At 32.6% G+C, this 23,836-nt stretch overlaps 1 protein-coding gene across 3 annotated transcripts; it reads right to left on the reverse strand.

The window, feature by feature from the left end:
• Positions 1-1,113: 1,113 nt before the first annotated feature.
• On the reverse strand, positions 1,114-23,349 carry LOC128889466 (synaptic vesicle glycoprotein 2B-like). 3 transcript variants are annotated; one of them, XM_054147127.1, is made up of 11 exons: positions 21,752-23,349; positions 11,367-11,649; positions 8,355-8,502; positions 8,099-8,279; positions 7,694-8,015; positions 7,464-7,622; positions 7,299-7,387; positions 7,062-7,226; positions 6,872-6,991; positions 6,413-6,796; positions 1,114-6,326 (listed from the first exon to the last, which is right to left on the reverse strand). In XM_054147127.1, exons 2-11 carry the CDS (start codon positions 11,631-11,633, stop codon positions 6,146-6,148), a joined length of 2,016 nt encoding a protein of 671 aa, XP_054003102.1. In that variant the 5' UTR covers positions 11,634-11,649; positions 21,752-23,349; the 3' UTR covers positions 1,114-6,145. The 3 variants fall into 3 exon arrangements, with proteins under 3 accessions (XP_054003102.1, XP_054003103.1, XP_054003104.1); XM_054147128.1 differs by lacking the exon at positions 21,752-23,349 and having other exon boundaries at positions 11,367-11,789; XM_054147129.1 differs by lacking the exons at positions 11,367-11,649; positions 21,752-23,349 and adding an exon at positions 8,739-9,303.
• Positions 23,350-23,836: the final 487 nt, after the last annotated feature.

Below are 23,836 nucleotides of genomic sequence, written 5' to 3' on the forward strand. Positions count from 1 at the left end.
ATTAATTTTGTACAAATTTGAACTTTATTTCCTTTTTATTTATATATAAAACGATAGAAACATTAATAATAATGACATAATAATGAAATAGTATACATAATTTACATACCATAATTTAGATCATACAAATATTATACAATTTGGTATAGAGCTAAATTTTATTATTTGTCACAATTCAATTTATATTGTATTTATCCAATTTTATGCGGAAAAGAATCTGAAAGTAACTCACTCGACAATGCTCAGCGATGCTCGGGTAGGTTATGTTACGGCGTACGTTTGTTCCCCCCAAATAAATTTGCTATAGGATAATACCGGAACTACCCATTTTCCATTTCTCTCGGACCTCCGTCGCCTCTACTTCTTCCTACAGGAGTTCACACTCCAGTTAGGATAGAGCTCAATGTTCTGTGGTAGAACTTTTTGTGTTTTTGAATCTTGCAACTTTGTATATGTTATAATATCGTCATAGAAGAAAAATATTGTTTTAGCAAGTAGTGTTTCTTCCTAAACTTTGTGCAAAACGTAGTGACAAATACAGTAAATATTCTTTCAAGCCTATATTTATTGAATCGGCTTGTTACATGTTTGAAGCTTCATACGTCGTCGCTGATCGTCACCACGATGTGAAATGGCGGGTAAATATTTCAGATTTAAGTTACTTTAAAAGACATTTTACATAAAAGAATAACGGATCGCTTCTTTTTATACCTAATAGAAATATCAGACTGGATAGCGAAATCAGATAGACACATTTAGAATTAAATTTATCCGATTTATTCCATTCATACATTTTGTTTCTTAACACGCACTGTCGACATACATCTGAAATCGATCGTCGTTAGCGATATTACGCTTCGACGATAAATTAAAGATAATAAAACTCTTCTTTCCGTTTCATCTTTCTTGATGGTCTTAATATCGCTAAATAATAATGTCGAAAACACGACAAGAAGTAATTTTTAGTCCTTTCAAGATTTTAATTAGTCTTATTGAATTTGATATATCTACGAAACATCCCTAACGCGTATAACGTATTTCAGATGCAATTACACGAAGGTGTATTTCTTAAAACATAGTTTGTCAACATAAAATAAAGTGGACGTATAGGAAGATGTTACGAATTCAGTTTATTCCTTTCAACGATTCTCTCACCTTTTCCGTTCGAATCACGGTAGAATAAAAAAAAGTACAACATAAGTAGTATTTATGTAGAGGTCATCCAATTCGATTCTTAATTTGCAATTATTGACATTGATGTATCGAATACTTTTTCTGCGCGTTGTTATACATTCAATACACGATATTCCTCGTAATCAATCCTAATCGACTTCTACGTTTGTCAAAATTCTAAAGATATTCGAAGTTCCGACGTCCTCAAAATCTGTGTCTTTTACGGGCATGTTAGAATTTTTCGAATAACTTTTCGAGAAATCGAATCTAATTGAAACGATCGATCAGTAAAACGATAATGATAATAACAATTAATGTTACAAATAATTTACTAAGTACTGCCACCAAATTCTAAAGAGCTCGTGGATTTTCTTATAAATTATATACAAATTCCATCGTGGCAATTAATATTCTAAACAGTATTCTTGATATGAATGTATTTAAAACTATAATTACGATCGTCTCGTATGCATTTCAATACAAATCAATGAATTGATCATTCATTGATCATCATCATGATTCATATTCGTATAAAACATCGAATCATTGTAATCTTTTGTATCCTGTTTTGGGTCCCTCGAAAAAAGCTACTCAAAAAATAGCAGCCACTGTTGTATTTCAAAAAGCTCGTAGAAGCGTCTTAGAAGTTATACAAATGGTCTTTTGAATTTCGATCTAATTAGTTTTCAAAATTGAACAAGAAATATCAAAGTAAATTTTGCAGTAAATATTGTGTCGAAGCAAACTGTCCTTTGTCTAAAAAGTTTACGAAACGCATATTTATACTGAAACAAACAAACTACTTTTGTGAGATGAAAATAAAATCTTTAATCATCAAAGTTTTAAGAAAAATCTTTCTGTTAATTTGTTCTATGATATGGATAATATCTTCTATAACTGAATAAACTGAATGTTTCCAATATTAACGTACAATATTCTTATAAATTTTTAAACTAATTGGTGGGTGATGTTTCTCAATAAGCAACGCATGAACAAATAATTTCATGTTGTCTTTTTGTTTTGAATACTGGTTGCATAGTTTGTTGAATAGTATTGCCTTTTATTCTTAGAATATCCAAACCCATAAAATAAATCATCATAAATATATTAACATGTTATGTAAAACAAGAATATTTCCTTAATTAACATTAAGGTTTTTTCCGTCGACTATTAATATAGTGCATATTAAAGTGCCGCGATTAAACAATGTAGCTGAAATTTAGTAAAACTGATGTCATCTTTCCTTTTAAAGGAATAGTCGTTAAAACAACCTATTTATTCTAAATTGGGATCGAGTGCTAAAAATATTAAAATCCCTTGGATTTTATTCAGCATAAGGCATAAGGTGCAACCAGAATTAAATTCTAAAAAGACCAGCGAGTTGGATGACTCTTTTGTTGCTATCACCAAAATATACATGTTTCCCCTAATAAATAATTATACATTACAAATTTCTGAGTTAAGAAAGTCTCTAAAAAAATTTTGGTGATTAGCAACTAAACTTCATCTTCAGTCTGTATATGAACTGCTAAAAATAATTGATAGACTACAACCTTAGATAATTAGGGATAATAAATTGAATATCAATTTTTGTTATAATTGATAGAGTAAGATATGTACTGAATTTCTAACTTACATAACATGTTCAAGTTACAGCATTGAGGTACCTTACTTGTAAAGTCATTAGAATAGATGTTTTTCCTCAATTAGCTTGAGTAATGTAATTTAAATATTCTGAGCAATTATATGAAATCAATACATGATAAAAAAAAGAACTAATTCATTTCGTACACTTGTGCACTCGTTGTTCTTCAAGATAAAAATGATATTTACGCTTAAAAGTATAGTATTGCACTGAATGTCGCTCGATCAGCGTTTATGAGTATTCATTGCTTTAAGATATTATTTTTCAATTACTATAATCACAAGGTTTCATCTGCTGATAAAATCAATCCATGAAAATAAAGTATCCATCATTGTCGCTTGACTGAACTCGTTAAAATAAACTTCTAAAACATAACTTTTAACCCTTTCGCTATTAACGGCAACTTTAATTATCATTTTTAAACGCAATTTGCGAATACTATTAACTAGTTTAGTCACCTTCGCGAAACGATCTGGAGGCATGATCGACTAGTTATCCATTGCAAATTATCGTGCACATGGTACAACTACCATTAGTTTGCTACCTTTTGATATATTATTAATTGAAATACTATTTTTTTTTTTAAAGTTGCAAATAATAATTCTATTCTTCTAATTAATCTCACGCTAGGATAATCTATTCTAGCTTTGTCAAATAAATCTTTTTCTAAATCAGAAATAATATTAATATTTTTAATTAATCGATTCATTAATACAGAACTAGTGGGCCCCTGTCAAAAATTCACCTATGCCTCACGATTCTTAAAAGCAGCCCTGTATCTGAAGTAATGGAATACTCTATTTTCATTTGACATTAGCGTCGTAGCGAAAGGGTTAAGAAGTTAAGGACAACCATCTTAACACTTTTTCTGCACACACTTATGGACACACACATGCGGCCGCACACACATCACTCACTTATACTGCTATTTTACCGATTTAGGATTTCATCTTTTACGATTGCTGGTACATACTTCTAAACATGTCTAGTCAATAGTCTAATCGAAGCCTACGAATCTAGAGTGCTCGCTCATAAGTGATATGTTGAGTAAAGTGTGTTATCTACGGGCGACAATGAATGTAATGCTGTAGCAACGATTTAATAATGTGGAACTGCGTGTGCCGGCAACCCTCTTTCAAACAAAATTCATATTGATACTTTTTAACTAACTAATAGAAACAACATTAGAAAAGAAAACGTTTTTTTCGTGATTGTATTTAAGTTAAAAGTCTATAAATATCAGTATTATGTGGTCCCGACTTTAAGTGAGGCTTAAATAAAAATTTCGCTTCAGCAGAGATTGAAACTTCGACAATTTACGTCTGTTTTCTTTAAGTGAGAGAAAAGAAGAAATTTGTATATTCGTGTCGTTAATTGTGTTTCTGAATTGGAACACCAGCACAGGCTCGTTTCACTACCAAGTTCACAAATACAGTTTGTAGAAGTAGGAACGAGCAACGTTTTCGAGTTTCTGGTGCGACGATGCTATAATTAAAATTTGTTCGACCAACGAAGCACTTTCGACTCGTTTCTATTTCTATTAAACGACACGCAGAACTCGATCCGCAACATTAACATTATCATTTTAAATTGGATGCCAACAATTTGATATGAAAAAATTCACTAACCATGATAGGACGTAAATTTCTTATCTGATTAAGTTTGCCAACAGCAGTTTTGTTCTTTTACTTCACTAATAAACTTGCTTAAATATTTAGTGATATATTTTGAGTTTCAATAAGAATGAGACATTTCGATAACCGCTTCATAAAAGTTACTTTACGTCCTTATTGCCTAAGAATAGTTGTCCGTTTTGAGGAACCAGTATTTTTTCAGCTTTGGCTCGCCATCGCGATTTGTTACCCCACGACGACAGTAAAATTCTAGCAAAATTTTCCGTAAATATAATAGCGACTCTTACAATTAAGGTGACAATAATACACGCATACGATTCCGTAGAAAATAATGTTCTACTTCGTTTTCAAGTGTTAGAAAGTCTGTGACGCATTTTTAAAGTTCAACGCTTCATGAAAGCTTAAAGACAATTGAAAGTTGACTAGAGGCAATAATCTCTTAGATTTATACTAAATGAAGCTCAAGCTTCTATTTTTTCGATTTCAAGTCTTCAGCTGAGAATTTAGGATCCATACGGCAGCGTTTGCATTTCTCGTTAAATGGATAATGCCTCTTGATTAGCTGAGTTTAGCATCTAAATTTTCTGCAAGCTAGTAAATCGGTAAAAAGCAAACGTACTTAATGCGTTCACTTGATTACTGTCTTCCCACAGTAAAAACAGTTCGCTATCACTCGATTCGGGTTTTCCTACCTATTCTCTTACGATATACGTTTTAATTTTTCAAGTAGCAAAAGCGTATGGAGCGATTGTAAATATAAAAATTTCTACGATACTGTCCTTGGCAAACTTTTTCAAACGAATTGCTTAAAAAGTAGTAACTCTGGAATCATGCACAGCTTCTCTAGCCTAACAGTGAACAAAAGAAAAAAAACATCTATACGCTATGGATAACATTCCATGTCTTCTATCTCGGATATTCAAATGCATTTTCAGTAAGCAAAGTTTTTAGGGTTTCAATCTTGTTATGTCTTGACGTATCAGTATGGATGACGATTTCCAGCCTCTTAACATCCATTAAAATTGACACGTTTCATGGCTATAGCCCTATTAAAATAGTTTTACAAACAGACATGTGCATTTTGCAACTTTCCTGGCTTGAGAATGAGTCGCAGAATGACTTATATTAAACTTGAAGTTAGATGGAGCGAAATCCTGGAGTATAAGTCCTACATGAAATATCAGTATAATGTGACTTAACTATTGAATCTCTCTATACGTCTTTCGCTTTTTTCTCAAAGATCTTTCTGCAGTAACAATGATCTTCGTTAATGATTAAAACACATGTATTAAAATCTTCTAAAATGTCCACATTCTAGCGTATGAGATGATTAATCCTTAATATCTGTGCGCTTTAAATACTCAAACTTCCTCGCAGACCGCAATTTCACGTTCCATTTAACTAAGATATGTCACTTTGTACGAGGTCACACTTCCATGGAAACAAGTAATTTCTGTTTGTTATACTTGCAAATTGAAACATTCGCACTTGTTCAAGACACTTCACTTGCAATTTTCGTTCAAACCTTTCTGAAGAATTTTCCCAAACTTCAAGACATATCTTGATATATTTCTTGTCGTGAGTGTATTGAGTAAAAATATCAGCGCAGTTTATAAGTGATTCATTAAAATATAGATTAGAAACGTTTCTCTTACGGCACCTCTGTGTTCTTTTTCACTTACACGTAAGATCCTTATAAGAAAACTGTATGAGTGTGGGGCAATTTAAACGTTGCAAGACTAGCTATTAACAACGGCAATGCAGTCAACAGTGCGGGCGCAATTAAGGGTGCGCCGACTAAAGTTTTATAAGTCGTAGTTCCTATCAAACCAGATATTCTTATAACAGCTGCCACGAAACCAAAACCAGTACACCTGTGAAGAACAGCAAACCTTATATTGCTCACTTATTCAAGGTTCGTTCTTTTTAAAAAAGTAATTCTCAAAAAGAAATCGCTTACCTCAAATGGGTAGGGAAGCTCTCGACTGTAACCAACGTCAGTGACGTCCAAGCAATAGCAAAAATTGCTATAAAGCCACCTTCAAAGCCAAGTACTGCCGAACTATTTGTACCCACTAAAATTAAACATAGCGCAGCTACCGAGGAAAAGAATAATGAAATACCAATCATTTTTGGCCGCTGAAGAATAGTGAGTGCTAGTCCTGCTAAAGCAGCAGCAGGCACAAAGGCCAATTGAGCAACGAGATGACCGTGTAGAGCTTCTTCTATATAAATATTGTAATCCAAATCGAGTGTCGGGCACGGCCCACTTAAACTTATTTCCGTATTGTTTTCCAATTTACATCTCGTAAAAACTTGCGCAGATAGATCCGTATCCACAAATCTGCAAATAATAGATCGTAACGGATTTCATACTTGGAGAGAAACGTTATTAGAAGTTTCTAATTTCAATACATACTTCGAATATACAATAACACTGTCTGTAAAATGAGTTTTACTGGACTTTATGCTACTGAATTCTACAGACTGGAAAGTACAATTGTCGAAGTCTACATGGCTAAATACCATCTTTGTAAATCTGAAACGTAAAAGTTCTTATATAAACTGATTAGATGTTATGCTAAACAGTTTCTTGAATGTCTACTAACTTGCAGTTTAAAAAGATCGAATCTCTGTACTGACGATTCTCTAAGGAACCACTAAATACCCTTCCTGTATACTCTTGATCAGAAATCAACTCGGTATGAGCTTTATATTCCGTAGCACGTAGAAGCTTGAGGTACTCAGGACACCATACCATGAGACCATATAATCTAGAAAAGAATGAAGTTCTGTAACATTGAATAAAATGAAAAATCATAAGATTATTTGATGAAAATATATACCCGAATGATACGGTCGACCAAATAATTATCAGCACTATGGTTATACGTAAATGTGGTGATATAAATAGCTCCAGAAAAGAATTCCAAAACTGGAAATTCAGTAAAAATCGGATATTAATTTTGAGATATAATTGTAATATGTAATTGTGATATGTAAGTTCATACCATTTCAATAGAATAAATTATGTCAGCCATAACACTAGTGTGATTAGTAGGAGATGGTGGTGCCAAGCCGCGAGGCCTTTTTGTTGGAAGCTCCAATTCAGAAAGTTGATACTGTGCACCTGTTGCTCCCTTCCGTGCATTATTTTTCTTGTATATTTTCTACACACGTATATTCATTTTAATATAAAAGAACGAATATCTAGGTAGAAATATAAATGTAGGAAATATACCTGATAAACCATCATTGCTTCCACATCTCTTCCTGCTTCTATCAAATATCTAGGACTTTCTGGTATAAAAATAAGTCCAATGGTAGAGCATAATGCCGGTAAACAACAGAGTAAGAGAAAACGGTGCCAAGCACTGAAGTGCTCTTTATTTTCAAGAACAACCATTTCTCCAGTTGTGGGAACCACTACCCATGCTAAAAGAGCTGCATATACCCCTCCTAGTGCTCCAGCTGCTACAAGTAAGCCAACCCACCGACCTCTGCTTAGTCTTGGACAGCATTCTGCGAGATATGCAAATGCTAGTGGTAAGGATCCTCCTACACTGTGATACAATAAATTACATAATGTACTTTACTCAAAACTGTACTACAGTAAATGAAAGAGAGTGAAAAAGGAGTTTCTTACCCAATTGCAGAGCAAAATCTAGCAGTCATAAATGTACCATAAGTTGGCATAAATGTAGCAACACAGCTAAATAATGCATGAACAGACATTGCTGATAACAAAGACCTACGCCTTCCAAGTCTATCTCCTAGACCACCCCAGAATAATCCACCTAACGCAAGACCCATCAGCGTAATATTGCCTATAACACAATCACATGAAGAAATGTTACTTGAGATATACTTGATGAAACAGAATATCACAAGTTACAACTTACTGAGCCATCCCTTCTCATTATCCTCAATACACAATTCAACCTCTGCACTTGGTAAAATATATGGAACAACAAAAAATTCTACGGTATCTGCTGCAAGACTCAAGCCTGTACATACAGCAGCCAGTACTTGAAAATAACCAACACCAGCCTGAAACATAAATATATTATAGATTACATTAAATATACAAATAATATTAACAATCTACTTTAGAGTAATGACATATAAATATTGAAACACTTTCATATAAAGAAATGCAAGATGATCAACATTCGGTTACATCTATGTTAATATTCACTCTTGATCGCTCTTTATTAAGAACGATTTAATTTGTGGAACGACAAATGTAACCTCGAAGCAATTTATGACAAAAGAAAAGTATTTACTGTCAAATCGTTCAGGTACCCCGGTATATCTCGCGACTCGTATTTTCTTTTTGCGATCGATTCATCCAAGATCTCGTCCATGCTGGAACACTAAGGACTAAAGCACTGACGGTACGAAAATGATTAAAAGCCTATACAAAATAACTTTGCTAAAAAGGACGCCACTCGACATAGGTTATGTTTTCGTTGTAGAATTAAGAACAGTGAAATTTTTTATCTCGATACGTTGATTGAACTACAGTAGCTAATGCAAATACAGATTATAGATTTGCATAAACTCATTGGCCTAGCTTATTTGATCGTACTTTGGATGATACGTATAACAGTGATTCTCAATGGCTGTGTTGTATGGAGAGTGTGGGTGTGCCCGAAACAATTTATAATAAATTAACGAAAAGATCTTATTTATAGAAAAGTTTCAATCCCTAGGGTACAAGGAATATTTATACGTCATACGCTACTATCAAATTATATAAAGAAACATTTTTATTAATGATATCTATGCAGAAAATATAAAACGCTTATCTGTACAAGCTTTGGATAAGGAATTGCGAGTAGCTGTTTCACGTATTTTTTCGAACATAAATGTTACGTTCAAAAAAGAATAACAGGTTTCTTATTACGATTAAAATTTTATTTTTATGAATACTCAATAAAAACCTTATAAAAAATATATAGTTTATTTTAATCGTGAAGATCTATGAGCAATTTTAATATAATACAAACTACTGTAAAAAGTTTGTTGTATAAATATTAGCCTTCTTTTAACTATGCCGTGATATAAAAGTTGTTGAGAAACACTGGTATGTACCAAAGATCATCGATCGACTGTTAAACTTTAATCTATTTCAATATGTTGTAAAAGCAGGAATTCAAATTTTAATTGTGAGTGTAATTAACAAAATGAGATCAGTAACTGCATTTTTCCAGGATTTTGTATTTTTCAGGAAAATTTGTTTAAAAATTTTCGAGAATCTCACAATCGGTAAAATAAAACGTTCTTGTTAAAATAAAAATTGTGGGCAAACATTTTAATTAATATTCAACTTTAACTTTAACCTTTTTCTTTCCTTTTTAAATAGGAAATCGGTAATTTTATTTTAACTTGAACTTTATAAAACAAACACCATAAAGACACATACCAACCAATTCTACTTTCAATAACAGAAATTAAGACTATACAAATAATTTAAAAGGGTACAACATTTTTTCGTTGCAATTAAAATTTATTTAAATGAAAAATGAAATAAAAATTGAATTAAATAAATTCTATTTAGCATTGGTTCTATTAAATACATTGCTTTAAAAGTAAAAGTTAGTATAGTCACTGTTACTGTCAAAGTTACTTTTTTAAAAAGCAAATTATTTATCAGTATCTCGTTGACATTGAAACTTTTTTATAGATAAAATCAATATGGTTTTTAAGCATTGTTTGTAGAAAGTCACACCACTTTGAACAATGAAATCAATGAGTGTAATAACAAATACCTTTAAGACCTTCTCAAGGAACTAATCGTAGATTTTATTTCTTATAAAAAAAAGTGGATGTAGATCTTCCTTCCTTTAAGCAACAATGTTTAGACGAAACATTGTGTATGCTTATTTCACAGACACAAGGAAAATATAAAGAACAGTGTAGTATGCTTCAATTTGAGGATTCTCAAATTTCTTTAACTCTGTATCACTTTGCGTTCAACTTAGATGATGTGCCTCCAATAAGTTTCAATCTTGAGGCAATAATATGAGTATTAAAAAAAAAAACACTTGATAAACAAAAAAGATTGGTGTACAAGGTGTTAACAAATTTGTGGGACCTTATTTCAAGTCTTTATGCCAATATAAATCAAAAAGTCGTTTATCATTGTACGATCCGAGGTTTCGTTATCGAGATATAAGCAGATGAGCTTTACAGGTTGCGACTTTGAGTCTCGATCAGCTGTTCGCGCGGCCTCACATGTACGTACTCACATAGGAGAAATTAATTAGCACCTAGTTAGAACAGGTTGGACCAATGACCTCGTATTACATAGCCTAAACTTTATAATAGACTCCCAGGTAATTTGAAGGCAGTGAGTGCGTATTAGTGTATATGTCTCCTGTGTGAATGGATACGCGCACGTATGGACGCGCGCACAGCTGATCGAGATACAAACAGTGGTGCCAGAAGTCACACCTGTAAATTTCATCTACTTGTATCTCTATAACGAACCTATTAAAAAAATGTTTTTACAAAAGTTATTTGGTACAAACGGGCAAATTACACGGTGTAAAGAACATTTTTGTAAATGAAGTGGTGGGAGAGATTTAAAAAGAATTCATTTTTGAAATGGAACTATCTATATTTTAATTCATAACAAGATAGCATTTGTTTGAATAAATGACATCGCCTGATAGGTGGATGAATTTGTCTAAACAAATGCTATCTTATTAAATATATATCTAAATGTAAATATATATCTAAATCTAAATCTGATAAAAATATATAAGGTTCCATTTAAACAATTTGTTTTTTAAATTTCACTTCACTTAGTTTTCTAAATTAAAAAAAATAAATAAATAAATAAATAAATTGAAACGATAAAATTCTCCAATATTAATAAAAAGACGAATGAAACTTGTTCAACGAACCTGCTTAATAGCGTCTTCGTGAAATTGTGCCAAAAGTGTTGCGTCGCCGGTGGAGTCGATGAGATCGTGTTCGGCGGAATCGGCTGAAGCCGCGTTCACAGCTGCGGTATTTACGTTCGCTGGTTGCGTCGACATCTCCTCGGTGTACAGTCCTCCTTTAATGCTGACTGTACGTTCTCCAGTTCCGGATGTCATGCCACCGCCGGAAGATGCGAGACCACCCCCGCTGCCAACGAGCCACTGGCTTTCCTCCTCCGACGAGGGCATTACTGCCACGAACCATCTGAAACAATCACCGAAGTTTACCCACAGTTATTTAACCAGAATCCTCGGGCGCAATAATTAGCAAATAATTTAGGAAACCTGAAAGAAGTAGCTTGGAATACTTTTATCAGAGTTACAAAAGTAATTTGTATTTATTTAATTAATTTATTTGTGTAACGACACTATTCGTCAAAAGAAATAGAATGAGAATACAGAACTTTATCAAGTGGGTTGGAACATAGAGGTACATACAGATGAAATAGGACCTCGCGCAATTATATTGTAATTCTTGTGTTCATTTAAATGAATTTACACTAGAATTATTCTATCGTATAATTTTATTTTATTATATTGTGTAATATTATTCTAGTATGTTATGTTTCTAGAATGTCCAATATTAGTGGTAATTTATCATGCTCACCTTTAATTGCACTAATAACATTTTAACATTCAGTTAAAAGTTTCTTTTTTCTTCATTATTAGATTTCTGATTGCTTTCTAATAAATAATATAGAACTTTTTGTTCCAAATATTAATATTATTGTTTTTCAAATATTTGTTTTGAAAATATTGCACTATATCTCTTGTTATATTAAAAACATACTGATATGGACAATGCCTTTAATTGAAGACTCGCCTTGCTTTATAAGAAATTTTGTTGCCAAGGGCCTCGCAAACTATAGAACCGCCACTGGTTAGAAGAGCAAGGTTTGGCAAACAGCTGTTTGACAACCTAATCTTCAAGTATAGTACAAATACATGACAAAAGCTATATTCACGTCGTTAATATCGGAGATACCTTGTTCCGTTAAGTAGGAATGGGTAATTAGATATTTCACGAGCCACAGCTATGAACCACTTGACGTCACAGCAAGACGTAACAGATGGAGAGAGTAACCGCGGGAATGAGACTTATAGTATATTATACTGGACCAAACGTAGTTGCTCTTTTCACCACTAGCGCTGTTAATGGAGATGCGACGAAATATAATTACTGTCTACTGTATCTGCACAAGAGATATGACCTAACGACCTGAAATATAAGTTATCGCACCTGTAGTCTGCATCGTGTAGCAGTCAACTGTGTAGCTAGTATTACTCCTGCTCAGATATAATAATTGTTTCATTGTTTCTCCATTACTGGTGATCGTAGTGAAAAACTACATGACGCAGTAAACAATGAATATTCTCTGCGCATCTACCTTGCGCAGGTGCGGCTCTTTAATAAAAGTCCTCACCGTTGTATCTGTTCAGTATGATGTATCGTTGATGTATTCGTTGTATCTATTTCAGTATGACGTACAAATTTTTATGGATAGATTTACCCAATAATATAAATGTTACAGCTCATTGACCGTAATGCCCCAAAATAAACATCACTGGCTGACACGATTTCTGCCGTTCAGATAAACTCAAATAGAAAATGCAACCAGCGCTTTATTCTGCGAGAATATCGTTATCGTCTAACGAAAAAGAAATTCATAAGGAACTTTCTTCTAAAGATAGCAGCTGGTCAAACTCTAAAGTTCGAATTTTCAGAAAAAATGTTTCGAATTTTTAGCAATAAATGAGACTATTCAACTTACTATCTCGCCTGTTCTTTAGACAATAGAGGGTTCATTTTTGAATACACAGTTCAAATTTGAAGTCGATCGGTTCACTTGTTTTTCTGCAATCGTGTTAGTCAGCTTCGAAAACACGATTTCAGAAAAAACGTATTCAAAGTTTCGAGGATATTTTTAGACCTACACTTCGAACCCTATAACTCCAGCAATTTCACGAATTTTAATTTGAAATTTTTGTCAATTATTTATCAAGGATTATACTTGACGCAAAAAAAGCAATTACCCTCTTAAGATCACTTTATACCGAATATGTTTTCTTAGCCCTCAGGGGCTGTAGCTATGTTTGATTGCACATAGCTACAGTACGGGATCAGCAACCCCGAGGTATTCGAGCTATTAGGGGGCTAGTGGGCCCCAACAGCATGTAAACTCTGTGATTACTTTCCCTAATAGCCGTATACACAGGTCCCAAAATTACGGTGGAAGGAGAAGTTTCCTTACGAAGGGAAACCGTACTAGGAGACCAAATATTAAGTATTCTGAGGAATATTTTTTTTGAGAAGAATATATTAGGTTGTCCCGAAAGTTTCTCTCGCGAGTTGCACTCAATTATTTTATGTGGTAGTGTTTATATAAATAGACAATCTAATTTCATAGATATTCGTGTTGTAACAATAATGGAGCAAAATAAATCGTGCACAATTCAGTAATGTAACATAAAACATAAACTATTGTCCATGTATTACTTATTAATAAAGCGATAGAAACTTTTGGGACAACCTAATATTTACAACCTTTATTTAATTGTTAGAACATTTTAGATATGTTTTAAAGTACATTCGTTAATTTTTCAATTTACTTCATGCAGAAATCTTTGAGACAACTCAAAAACTAATTGACTGATCGTTTTCAAGCTTTATCTACACTTACTTTATTTAAATGCCTTGAATATTAACTAAGAAATTAGAATGATATCGTTGTTTAAAGTATGTTTTTCACTGCAAAAGTCTGCACGAAAAATGGTAAAAATTGATAGTTTTTTTTTTAAATACTCCTAAAAAATTCAATTTTTAACTTTTTTGACCGCAGTTTAGTTCATATTCTTTGAAAACATGTCAACAATCTATGAAAAATGTTTCGTTGATTTCAAATAACAATTGTGACCTCTAGAATTCCCACCGATAGCAGGCTCAGGCGAAAATTTGTTACAATCAGTGTAGGAAGTATTTGTACAGCAACCAATTCAAAATAAAATTAATAAGAACAGAAATAAGAGGTTAACATTATAAATAATGAACTTTAATTTACGCATATTCTACTCTAAAAATATGTAGGAATTGTTGGTTAATTATTTCTTATAATAAATATATGAAGTTTGATTTTGAATTGGTTCCTATATGAATACTTATTACACTGACTGTATATAGGGAACCGCTGATGTCTCAAAGATTTCTGTGTGAAATGAATTGAACAAATTACGAAATGTACCTTAAAACATACTTAAAATATTCTCAAAATTAAACAAAATTAAGAAAATTTTTCTATGTAAAAAAAAAAAATCACGAAGAACATTTAATATGTGGTCTCCTAATGTGGTTTCTCCCCTTAAGCAAATTTTTAGAAGAAAAAAACATCTGAGAATATTTTAACACAAAAAGTATGAAAAGTTACTTGCACAGAAACAAGAATTCATTCGTCGATTTTTAATCGAAACCAGTTGTGAGATTCAGCCGGTTCGGTAAAACCGCTTCAAGTTTTATAGTTCGACGAACCGGTTGTTAAAGTAATCCTTGTAATCGTGTTTAATTGGTAACGACATAAAACTATCATTATAATCTTTATTAAATGTATTTTTAGTCTCATTCGTTCATTATCGTATTTATATACAAAGTAGTATAAGTAGTATAATGCATAAATAAATTCCAAGTAACAGCAAAAACTGATAGTTAAACATTCATCTTTCTCAATTGAAAGTTTTTGTGCGACTAATAGTTCCGCAAAGCAAAGTTATAACAAACATTAATAATGGCTTCGACTATGGCTTCTATTTATAAAAATACTAGATTTATAGCCTAAATTCTTCTATAATTTAGCATTGATCGCACCATATTTCAATTTCATTAGAATTTGTGACATCAAATCCAGACAGTGGACAATTTATAACCGGATATCAAAATTCGTGTTTGAATCTCGTTTCTATTTAACCGTATTTTACTCTCGATATCGCGAAGATATCGTGGCTACAATTCACTATGATACTCCTTAGAAGACAACTATGTAGAAACTCTCTAATCAAATTCACGAAATAACATTGCTCAATTCTGATTAGTCGCCGCAATTTTTCAGCTAAGTAAATGTATATACAGTCACATTACAATATGCTAATCGTATCGTACGAACTAATTGGCGATTAGTGTTCGCTTCAATTAATTTTCAATCAGCCAATTTAAATTTCTTCATCTTTTTCCACACTTTTCTTGAAGAATGGTTTTCACAAATTATTTTTTTTTTTACGAACTTTTACTGGAAAATTGTTTGGAATAAAGATAAGTGTAAATACATATGGATTAAAAAAAAATATATATTTTGGAAGTGAAAATGAACAATATTTATGCGCCGGAAAATTGACCAAAACTATTTAGGAATTATCTAATGAAAGAAGCTGGTGATAGGAACAGGATATAGCAGTTAGGCGATCAAGGAAAAATAAATAGTGTACTGCGCAGAGTTGGATAAAATGAAATATATTAAAGTAAAGTGAGTTACAATCGTCATGAATAAAAGAAAAGTAAAGCAATATACGATAGTTATTACAGAAACGAAATTATGAATATACGATTTTGTACGAATAAAGAAAAGGGAATACAAAGACGTAATTTAACATAATGAAGATTACGCTAATACATAAGTGATGGGAGTACAAGTGATAAGTTGTAAGCTGATAAAAAAATGATGGAATTCTCAATACAGAAAATAGCAATATTTAATAATGTAAAGAACAATACAAATACAAAATTAGTATATAATAGGAGAGTACAGGGCTTTAGTATGTAAACATTGCAACACTCTATGCTTTTTAAATTTCGAATTTCGCGGAATTTGCTGAAAAATGGCGGAACCCGACCCAACCTTGACGTTATTTCGGGATTTCTGATTGGAGGGTCTCTAGAAGACGCATGCGCACTCAGAATTATGAGCTGAAAAACGTTGAAGTTTCGTTTCTGCAAGAATATTCTGTGTTATAGCTTTTAAAACGTGTCATCGGATGGACATACGCGCCAAGAGACTAATTTATCGATTCCGTGTTCACTCACACGATCGACCGCGAACGTCCACAAACGCGCGTGATTCTTTATTTAAATATACACAACTTCTACACGTATCATTCTTGCGTCAGTAGCGACAGTGACATTGTTAACTATAAACAAGTGTTTACGTTTTTCGCGACCCTTTGCGTTCATGGCGACATTTTCGTTTCGTATCTTTCTTTTCCCTTTCGGTGAAGGTGTATTTTGTTTATAGGACTTTCACGATCTTACGTTTCATCCGCGATAAATAAATAAAAATAAAATACGGTTAATGTCGCAAAAATATTTATTTTTAGTTGAAGTTGGAAATCGAGCCTGGTGCAACATTCATTGCGAATGTGTGTACATGGCTACATATGTAGATGTTACGTTACAAGTTTGCTATAAACATTATAGTTACTTACGATCACAATACCTTTCGGAATTAAAAAATATACAATATGAAAGTCAGATAGCATATTTGTATGTCCAAATCAATTTACAATTAATAACAACATGCGTAATTGTTAACCTTCTTAACCAGCAAATTTTTGTCGCCATGACAAAGATATAATTGATACAAATACGTTCGTCAATTTTAATAATTACAATAATATTTATTGATTTATTTCTAGTGTCAAATTGCACTGAAATGTAACGCAACGCATCTAAGATTAACAAATTAATAAGATAAATATATATAATATAGTATTATTTAATTAAAGAATACAAATACTTTCGCGATATAATGGCAACACGTCTTTAAAATTAACTAATCAATAAAATAGATAAATACAAATGAGTAAAATTAAAAATTATAAGCATATACATAAATAAAATTTTGTTCTAAATGTTCCTAACAGCGAAATCTGTTCGATAATTTACCATGTTGCACTAGTGTTATACTATGTGACCACTTATGGTTATATTGCATTTTTTATCTTAATAAATACATTATTATGTATTTATCTTAATAGATATATCACTATGTATACACTATTATGTATTGAAAAATAATCTCAAAGTACACATACATACATATATACATAGCAACGTACACAAGGATTGAACAATTTCAGCGAAACGTTCTTTCGCTTCAAAGGAAATCGCGAATAATAATACAAATGCAGTAGGAAATTAATGGGACAGAGATTTAAAGATATACGAGGAAGATAAACAAATAGTTGTCAAGTTTTGCGATAAAGCGTTGCGTTACACGGTACAACAAGTACATTACACGAGAACAACAAAATATTTAGAATTTTCGTATATTAAATTCCGCATCAATTATATTCAAATGACAAAATACATATAAAATTTAACTACAGTCCAAAGTGATGCACATTTACATCAGGTCAAATTTACAAGGATAACCGTGTATTAAAAATATATCGTGCCTTGCGCGGACAAGTAGCTCGTATCACGACTTTTTCGCAACTTATTCACATACGTTACGCAAATACTTGCATATTTATTTAAAAATGATTCTTTTTACGGCATCTTCCTTCAGATGAACGGAATCGTGTTGAAATTAAAAAAATTGCGCATAATAGGGTTAACACTTTGGCTTCGGATGACGCAGATATACGTCACTAAAAATATATATATATGTATATGTATATACGTATATATATACAAGGTGCCTCACGCACTTGCACACTGTGATACACATAACTACTAAGGCATGCGTTGTATGAAAAACACTTTTTATAGAAAAGTTGCGTGATTTGAAAGGACACATTATGCAGTGCATATGTTTCCTTTATAGGTGGAAGCGTTTTCGATATTCCAAGGTCAACTTTGTTATTTTGTATGGAATGCTATGTTTCTTACGTCAATATATCAAAAGATATAGAATTCAGAGTAAAAAAGCATTTACCTTTATTAGTTGTAAACCTAACAATTAACAAATAGTTTCGTTTTCGTTTCATTGATCTTCAAGTCTCTAAAATGCCTCCAGCAATAAAAGCAACATTTGCACTGCACAAGGTGTTCCTTCAAATCATGCAATTTTTGTATACAATGCATACTGTTAAAATAACACACAAAATAATATATGTTTAAACTAAACGTATAATACATAATAAATCATTCATAAATGTCATAATTGATGTTCTTCCCATTAAAATAACCGTATACCTTTGAATCTATTATTATTTTAATCCTTTATCGCAAGAGGAACTGTGCATACATTAGCGATAAGATAAAATTTCGACGTTTGAGTTTTGTTTCAGAGTGGAGGCAGAAATTATTGTGAAATGTTCTCATATCTTGATAATTGTTCTCGCGTATATTCTACAAGAAAGAAATACTTTGATAATAAAAACGTTGAGAGCCACTGATAATTGCATGTTAAAAGATGTAAATTATGATCTGAAAAAAGTAATTCACACCTTTCTTCGCAATTTCTTTGAAAAGTAATTCTTTTTAACTGCACACTTATCATGAACAACACAAAATAACAGCCATGTTTAAATCATTTAAGCCATGTTTAAACTTAACTTAAACGTTTGTAATTCCTGCAATTAGGCTATTAATAATATGGTGATTTTAAATAATTCTTCAAATTTCACGTTATCGTTATTTCTTGATGATTATGAAAGTATTGGCTAACAGTTCATTTGTTACAGTTACACAAAATTGTTAAATGAGATTATTTCGCGTGTAATTTGGTTCACTTTTTCTAATAAACCTTTTCTAATAAAACAATTCATAAATGCACGTTTTTGATAAGTACAAATACAGAATCTTACAAATTGCACTTGATAGAGGCTCGAAAAAAAATTAAAAGTCCGCTTAATACTAACAGTATAAATAAGCTAAAATGTGCACATTATTTATAAATTAACTCTTACATACCACTCGTCAATATTATCTTCGATTTAAGATCGCATACAGTTAGTGTAAACACTCTTATCGTATATATTTGTAATCGTACAATTCAGTATTGCGCAAAGTAAATCTCCCGATCAATTAGCAATGTGTTAATTATTAAAAATGTTACAACGATTTGTCAACGTGACGCGATTGAAAGAAAAAACCCGAAGTCAAAGTGTTAATAACGTTATTTCGATCTTCTTATCGATTTCGACATACAAAAAATATAAACCTTCCATTTTTATTTTTATTCGTTCCATTCGATGTACCAATATCCATATAGTCTTAAATGTAGCGTGTTTCATGAGCATCGAATTTTGTATACTTCGATACCTTGTAATGAACACACATGGCATTAATTATCGGTTGCATTCTTAACCATTGTAGATAAAGACGAGCATGAGAGTCACCCGAGGTCGCAAAAGATATTTGCACATTCATTGTCGATTCTTTGAAGAATGGGAAGAAGTAGTACATTAATGTAGTATACCTTTTACAGTCCTTCTTTACATACAGAAACAATATGCTAGCCCAAATACGTTAATAATTTGTCGTTCGGAAATAATGCAAAGAAAACGAAAGTTTTGTAGTTCAAGAAAGTATTTACACACTAACGATCGACGTAGTAATAAAATGTTTCCGTCTTTTCTTACAACGTGTAGTGTAGTAGTCCAATGTCACAGATGTAAACAAACGTTGTCCGCGTTGTATTCCACAATTATTCCGTATTACAATTCGAAAAGAAAGTCATGGTTGTAAAAATAATGAAATGTTAGCACACGTGCAGGAAAGAATTATTTCTTTATGTAAAAGATAACTACGGAAAAATGAGCAAAATTACAAATTTTAACTTTATTATAGTGCGATACATAGTAACGACATAAGAAAAACATAGTAGTGAACAAAGTATTTATATATTTATAGCATTTAATTTGCCCCTTTGTACCAAATAATCTTTGTAAAAACGTTTTTTAGGTAGCTTCATCCAGTCATGAAATATTTAACCATTTTAATGTAAACGAAACACCCCGTATATACCATATTTTGGTTTGCTTCTTGATGGAAAAGTTTAAGTAAACGTGCATTCTTATGAATTTACATCGTGTAAGTTTATCTTGAATAATTATTAACAAAATTTACTAGATTTATAATGTCCCCCCCAGAGGGCAAAGAGTTAAAACACTGGTCGTACAAATACTTTTTTGACCTATTGTAAATGGCGTGATGACGCACATAAAAATGTTTCGACCCATAAAATCTCTTCTATCGGTCTGAAGTTCAGCAATTAATACAAGTCGAAAAATATGAGTTTTCACAAGAACAAAGTTGATGAGAACTTAATCACGGTGCCCTTTTTCATTTTGGTCCAAAAACGGTATTACGGGTGGAAACACTTCTTTCAAATAATTTAAAATACAAAATTAATGTTTTTTAGCATTTTATAACACCGTAGTAAAAAATTGAAAAAGAAAAATTGTGTTCAGAAATTTGTGTACGTTTTCGTATTGTATAACTCTTGTCTAATCACTTTTGTTCTATCTGTTATCAAATTCGAGCTACTGTGCAATATAGTATCCTGTAGTGCGTGTCGGAGAGGCCAGAATTCTCTATTAAAATATTAAAAAACCTTAACTCTTGATTAGGTAAACGGATTTTAATTATTAACACGCAAAACTGCGTGCAGAATTTAAAAAAAATAAATCAAACTATCGAATGATTCTAGTTTTAATAGTTTTAATAGTTTTAATAATCATTTTCGATATCTATATTGCACAATAACTCGTATTTGATAACAGATAGAACAAAATTGGATAGACGAAAGTTATAAAATACGAAAAGGTCCAGAAAATTGCGAACACAATTTTTACGCAGTATGTGATGGAAATATTACTAAAAATAAACAAATTAAAAACTATTAAATTTTGTATTTAAAATTTATCCAATATCTCTTACGGTTTCAGAGATATTAGGAAAAATATAAATAACCACAATTATTTCGATGGGGTGTTTCCACCCTTAAAATCGTTTTTGGACCAAAATGGAAAAGTGCACTGTCGTTAGGTTCCCATGAACTTTATTCTCGAGAAATATGAGTGTCTTGCAAAAACTTATATTTTTCGACGCGCATATATCAAGTATTGAACTTCCCTTGTTAATGGTCAGTGCGCCCTGACGATCGCCTCGACAACTGTATTTAATCGGTGATGATCGCTAATTAAGAGGCAACAGAGTCTCGTGAAGTGCATTGTCAAGCGTATCATGATATTCAACGGGCGACGGCCGGGTATCGTGTCTAAAATAACCTAGTATGTAGTAACACAATGTGCCGCAACAGAACTTGACAAAATAAACGCGACGTTTGTCATGTATCGAGCCAAGGCCGTTTGCTTACCTGGTTGATAAAAGATTTCCGCGAAATGCAGCACCTTTCAAATGTCTCTTCCCTTCGAATGCTTTCTTCGGCGATACGAGATGTAGGCGTGTCGTTAACGGTGATCAACCCACTCAGTCCGAGCCATTCGTCAATCATCAGCTTGTCGATGTCGATGATGCACACCGATAGTTATAAGAAAGGTTTTGTCTAACTTGATGCTCTCACAGAAAACCGATTCCACGGTATTATACATTGATGGCACCGTATTTCTGACTGATTTGCAGCAACAGCTGCTCTCGAAGACATTATATTTATCGACTATATCAATTAATTGAATTATTTCACCTTACAGCATGATGGTATATTCGAAAATTTGTTTGACAGGGAATGATCGTTGGAATGGTATTGTTGCCCGGGAACGATTGATGTGTCATTCAGTCACGAATCAGCAATAAACTGAACGATAAGAGGATTACTTCAAAATTTAGATAACCATAATTGAATTAAGATTCTCGTGACATTCGATCGATTTAACATTATTCCATTTGAAGTAATACATCCATCTGACGTACCGGTCACAACCATAAAACTAGTCCCGTGTTTGAGTCTGATTTCAATGCGAAACACTGTAATCTTTTATTTGTGATTAATCATCGAACGTGCACACTTCCGCGATGTACGTAGTTCCATTAATACAACAATCACGTTACACCTCCGGATTTTTGCGCGCAGCGTGTCTTAGAAATCAATGAAGGCACGGCAAAGCGCGGATACAAGAACCCCCGAATTTCAGATAGAGCACTGTTCCGTTTCCCAACGTCTATATCACTGCCCTCTTCATTTGCCGATTTGTATCGTAATGAAACAATATTGCAACGTTCGTGCCTCGTTTTCAGGCGTCCTTTGAATGCTCGTGAAAAGCGAGGAGCACGGTAACATTTTCATAGTACGAGGCAAACAACACTGCGCGGTGTATCGATTGAAGGAACAACTACGAGCCGTTAGAAATCACCTTCGCCCTATATAGCGAGTAGCACTGCACCTCCCCTCGACTCGTACGACGTCAACTCGACGAGTGTTTGTGGAACGGCTCATAGACAAGATCTTCCAAATCTAGACCTTTTGCTAGGGAGGGTTGTCGACCCACTCTGTCGTTTCATTCGTTGCATTCCTCTTCATTTTTGCTCGAGTTATTATTAACGCCGTTATGAACCAATTCTGAAATACCCTTTCTTCAAGCATTTCGCGAACGAGTTTAAAATTAACCCGATGAAGGATCTAAGGCTTCCTGAGCAGAATATTGCACGCATTATAAACTAAATATGAAAATTTTAATGTACAGGATTTTTTAGATCCCTACAAATCATAGTTTGTTAGATAATCTACATGTAAACATTTGGAGTGACCCCATCCAAAAAGCTACCAACCAAACGTTACCTGTAATATTTGCAAAGAGAACTAACCCTTATTTATGTTTACATTGTATTAATAAATCACATCAATTTCTTGTTGAAGTATTATATTCTTTATTTATTACTTTCGATTCCACAATGATCGGCGTCACTTGAAGGAAATGATCAGTGCCGGTATGTAAAGTCAATAAAATTATAATTATTCAGTAAAAACATATGCTTTATTATTGGTTAGAAACTTCATCGTCTTCTTCAACTGTTTTTCCTTTTTCTTCCATTTTCGCCCGTGCAATTAACTCTTTAGCTGGATTGAAGACACCGTTAGTTTGTACATTGCATATGTAACATCTAGTACTTTTTTTATAATGTTCTAACGCACATTTTTCGCAAAAATAATGTTTACATCTGAAACATAAAGTTACTATGTGTTATTAGGTGCTCGACAGAATTCAAATGTTTACGTCTGCAAAAAAATTACACGTACTTTGTAACGATAGGATCGGTAAAACTATTTCGGCAAATAAAACATTTAAACGGAAGACTTTCTTCGTCGCTATCGATTTCGTATTTTTTATCATCTTCGTCTCCGCTATTGTTGTACTCTCCTGTAGCAGCTTCTCTTTCTAATTGCCAACCTAATTTGTAATCCGAACGATCGTGAAGAAACTTACAGCTGTCTAAAAATTAAATC

This window comes from Hylaeus anthracinus, unplaced genomic scaffold, assembly GCF_026225885.1.
Source record: "Hylaeus anthracinus isolate JK02 unplaced genomic scaffold, UHH_iyHylAnth1.0_haploid 11997, whole genome shotgun sequence".
NCBI classification, from domain to species: domain Eukaryota; kingdom Metazoa; phylum Arthropoda; class Insecta; order Hymenoptera; family Colletidae; genus Hylaeus; species Hylaeus anthracinus.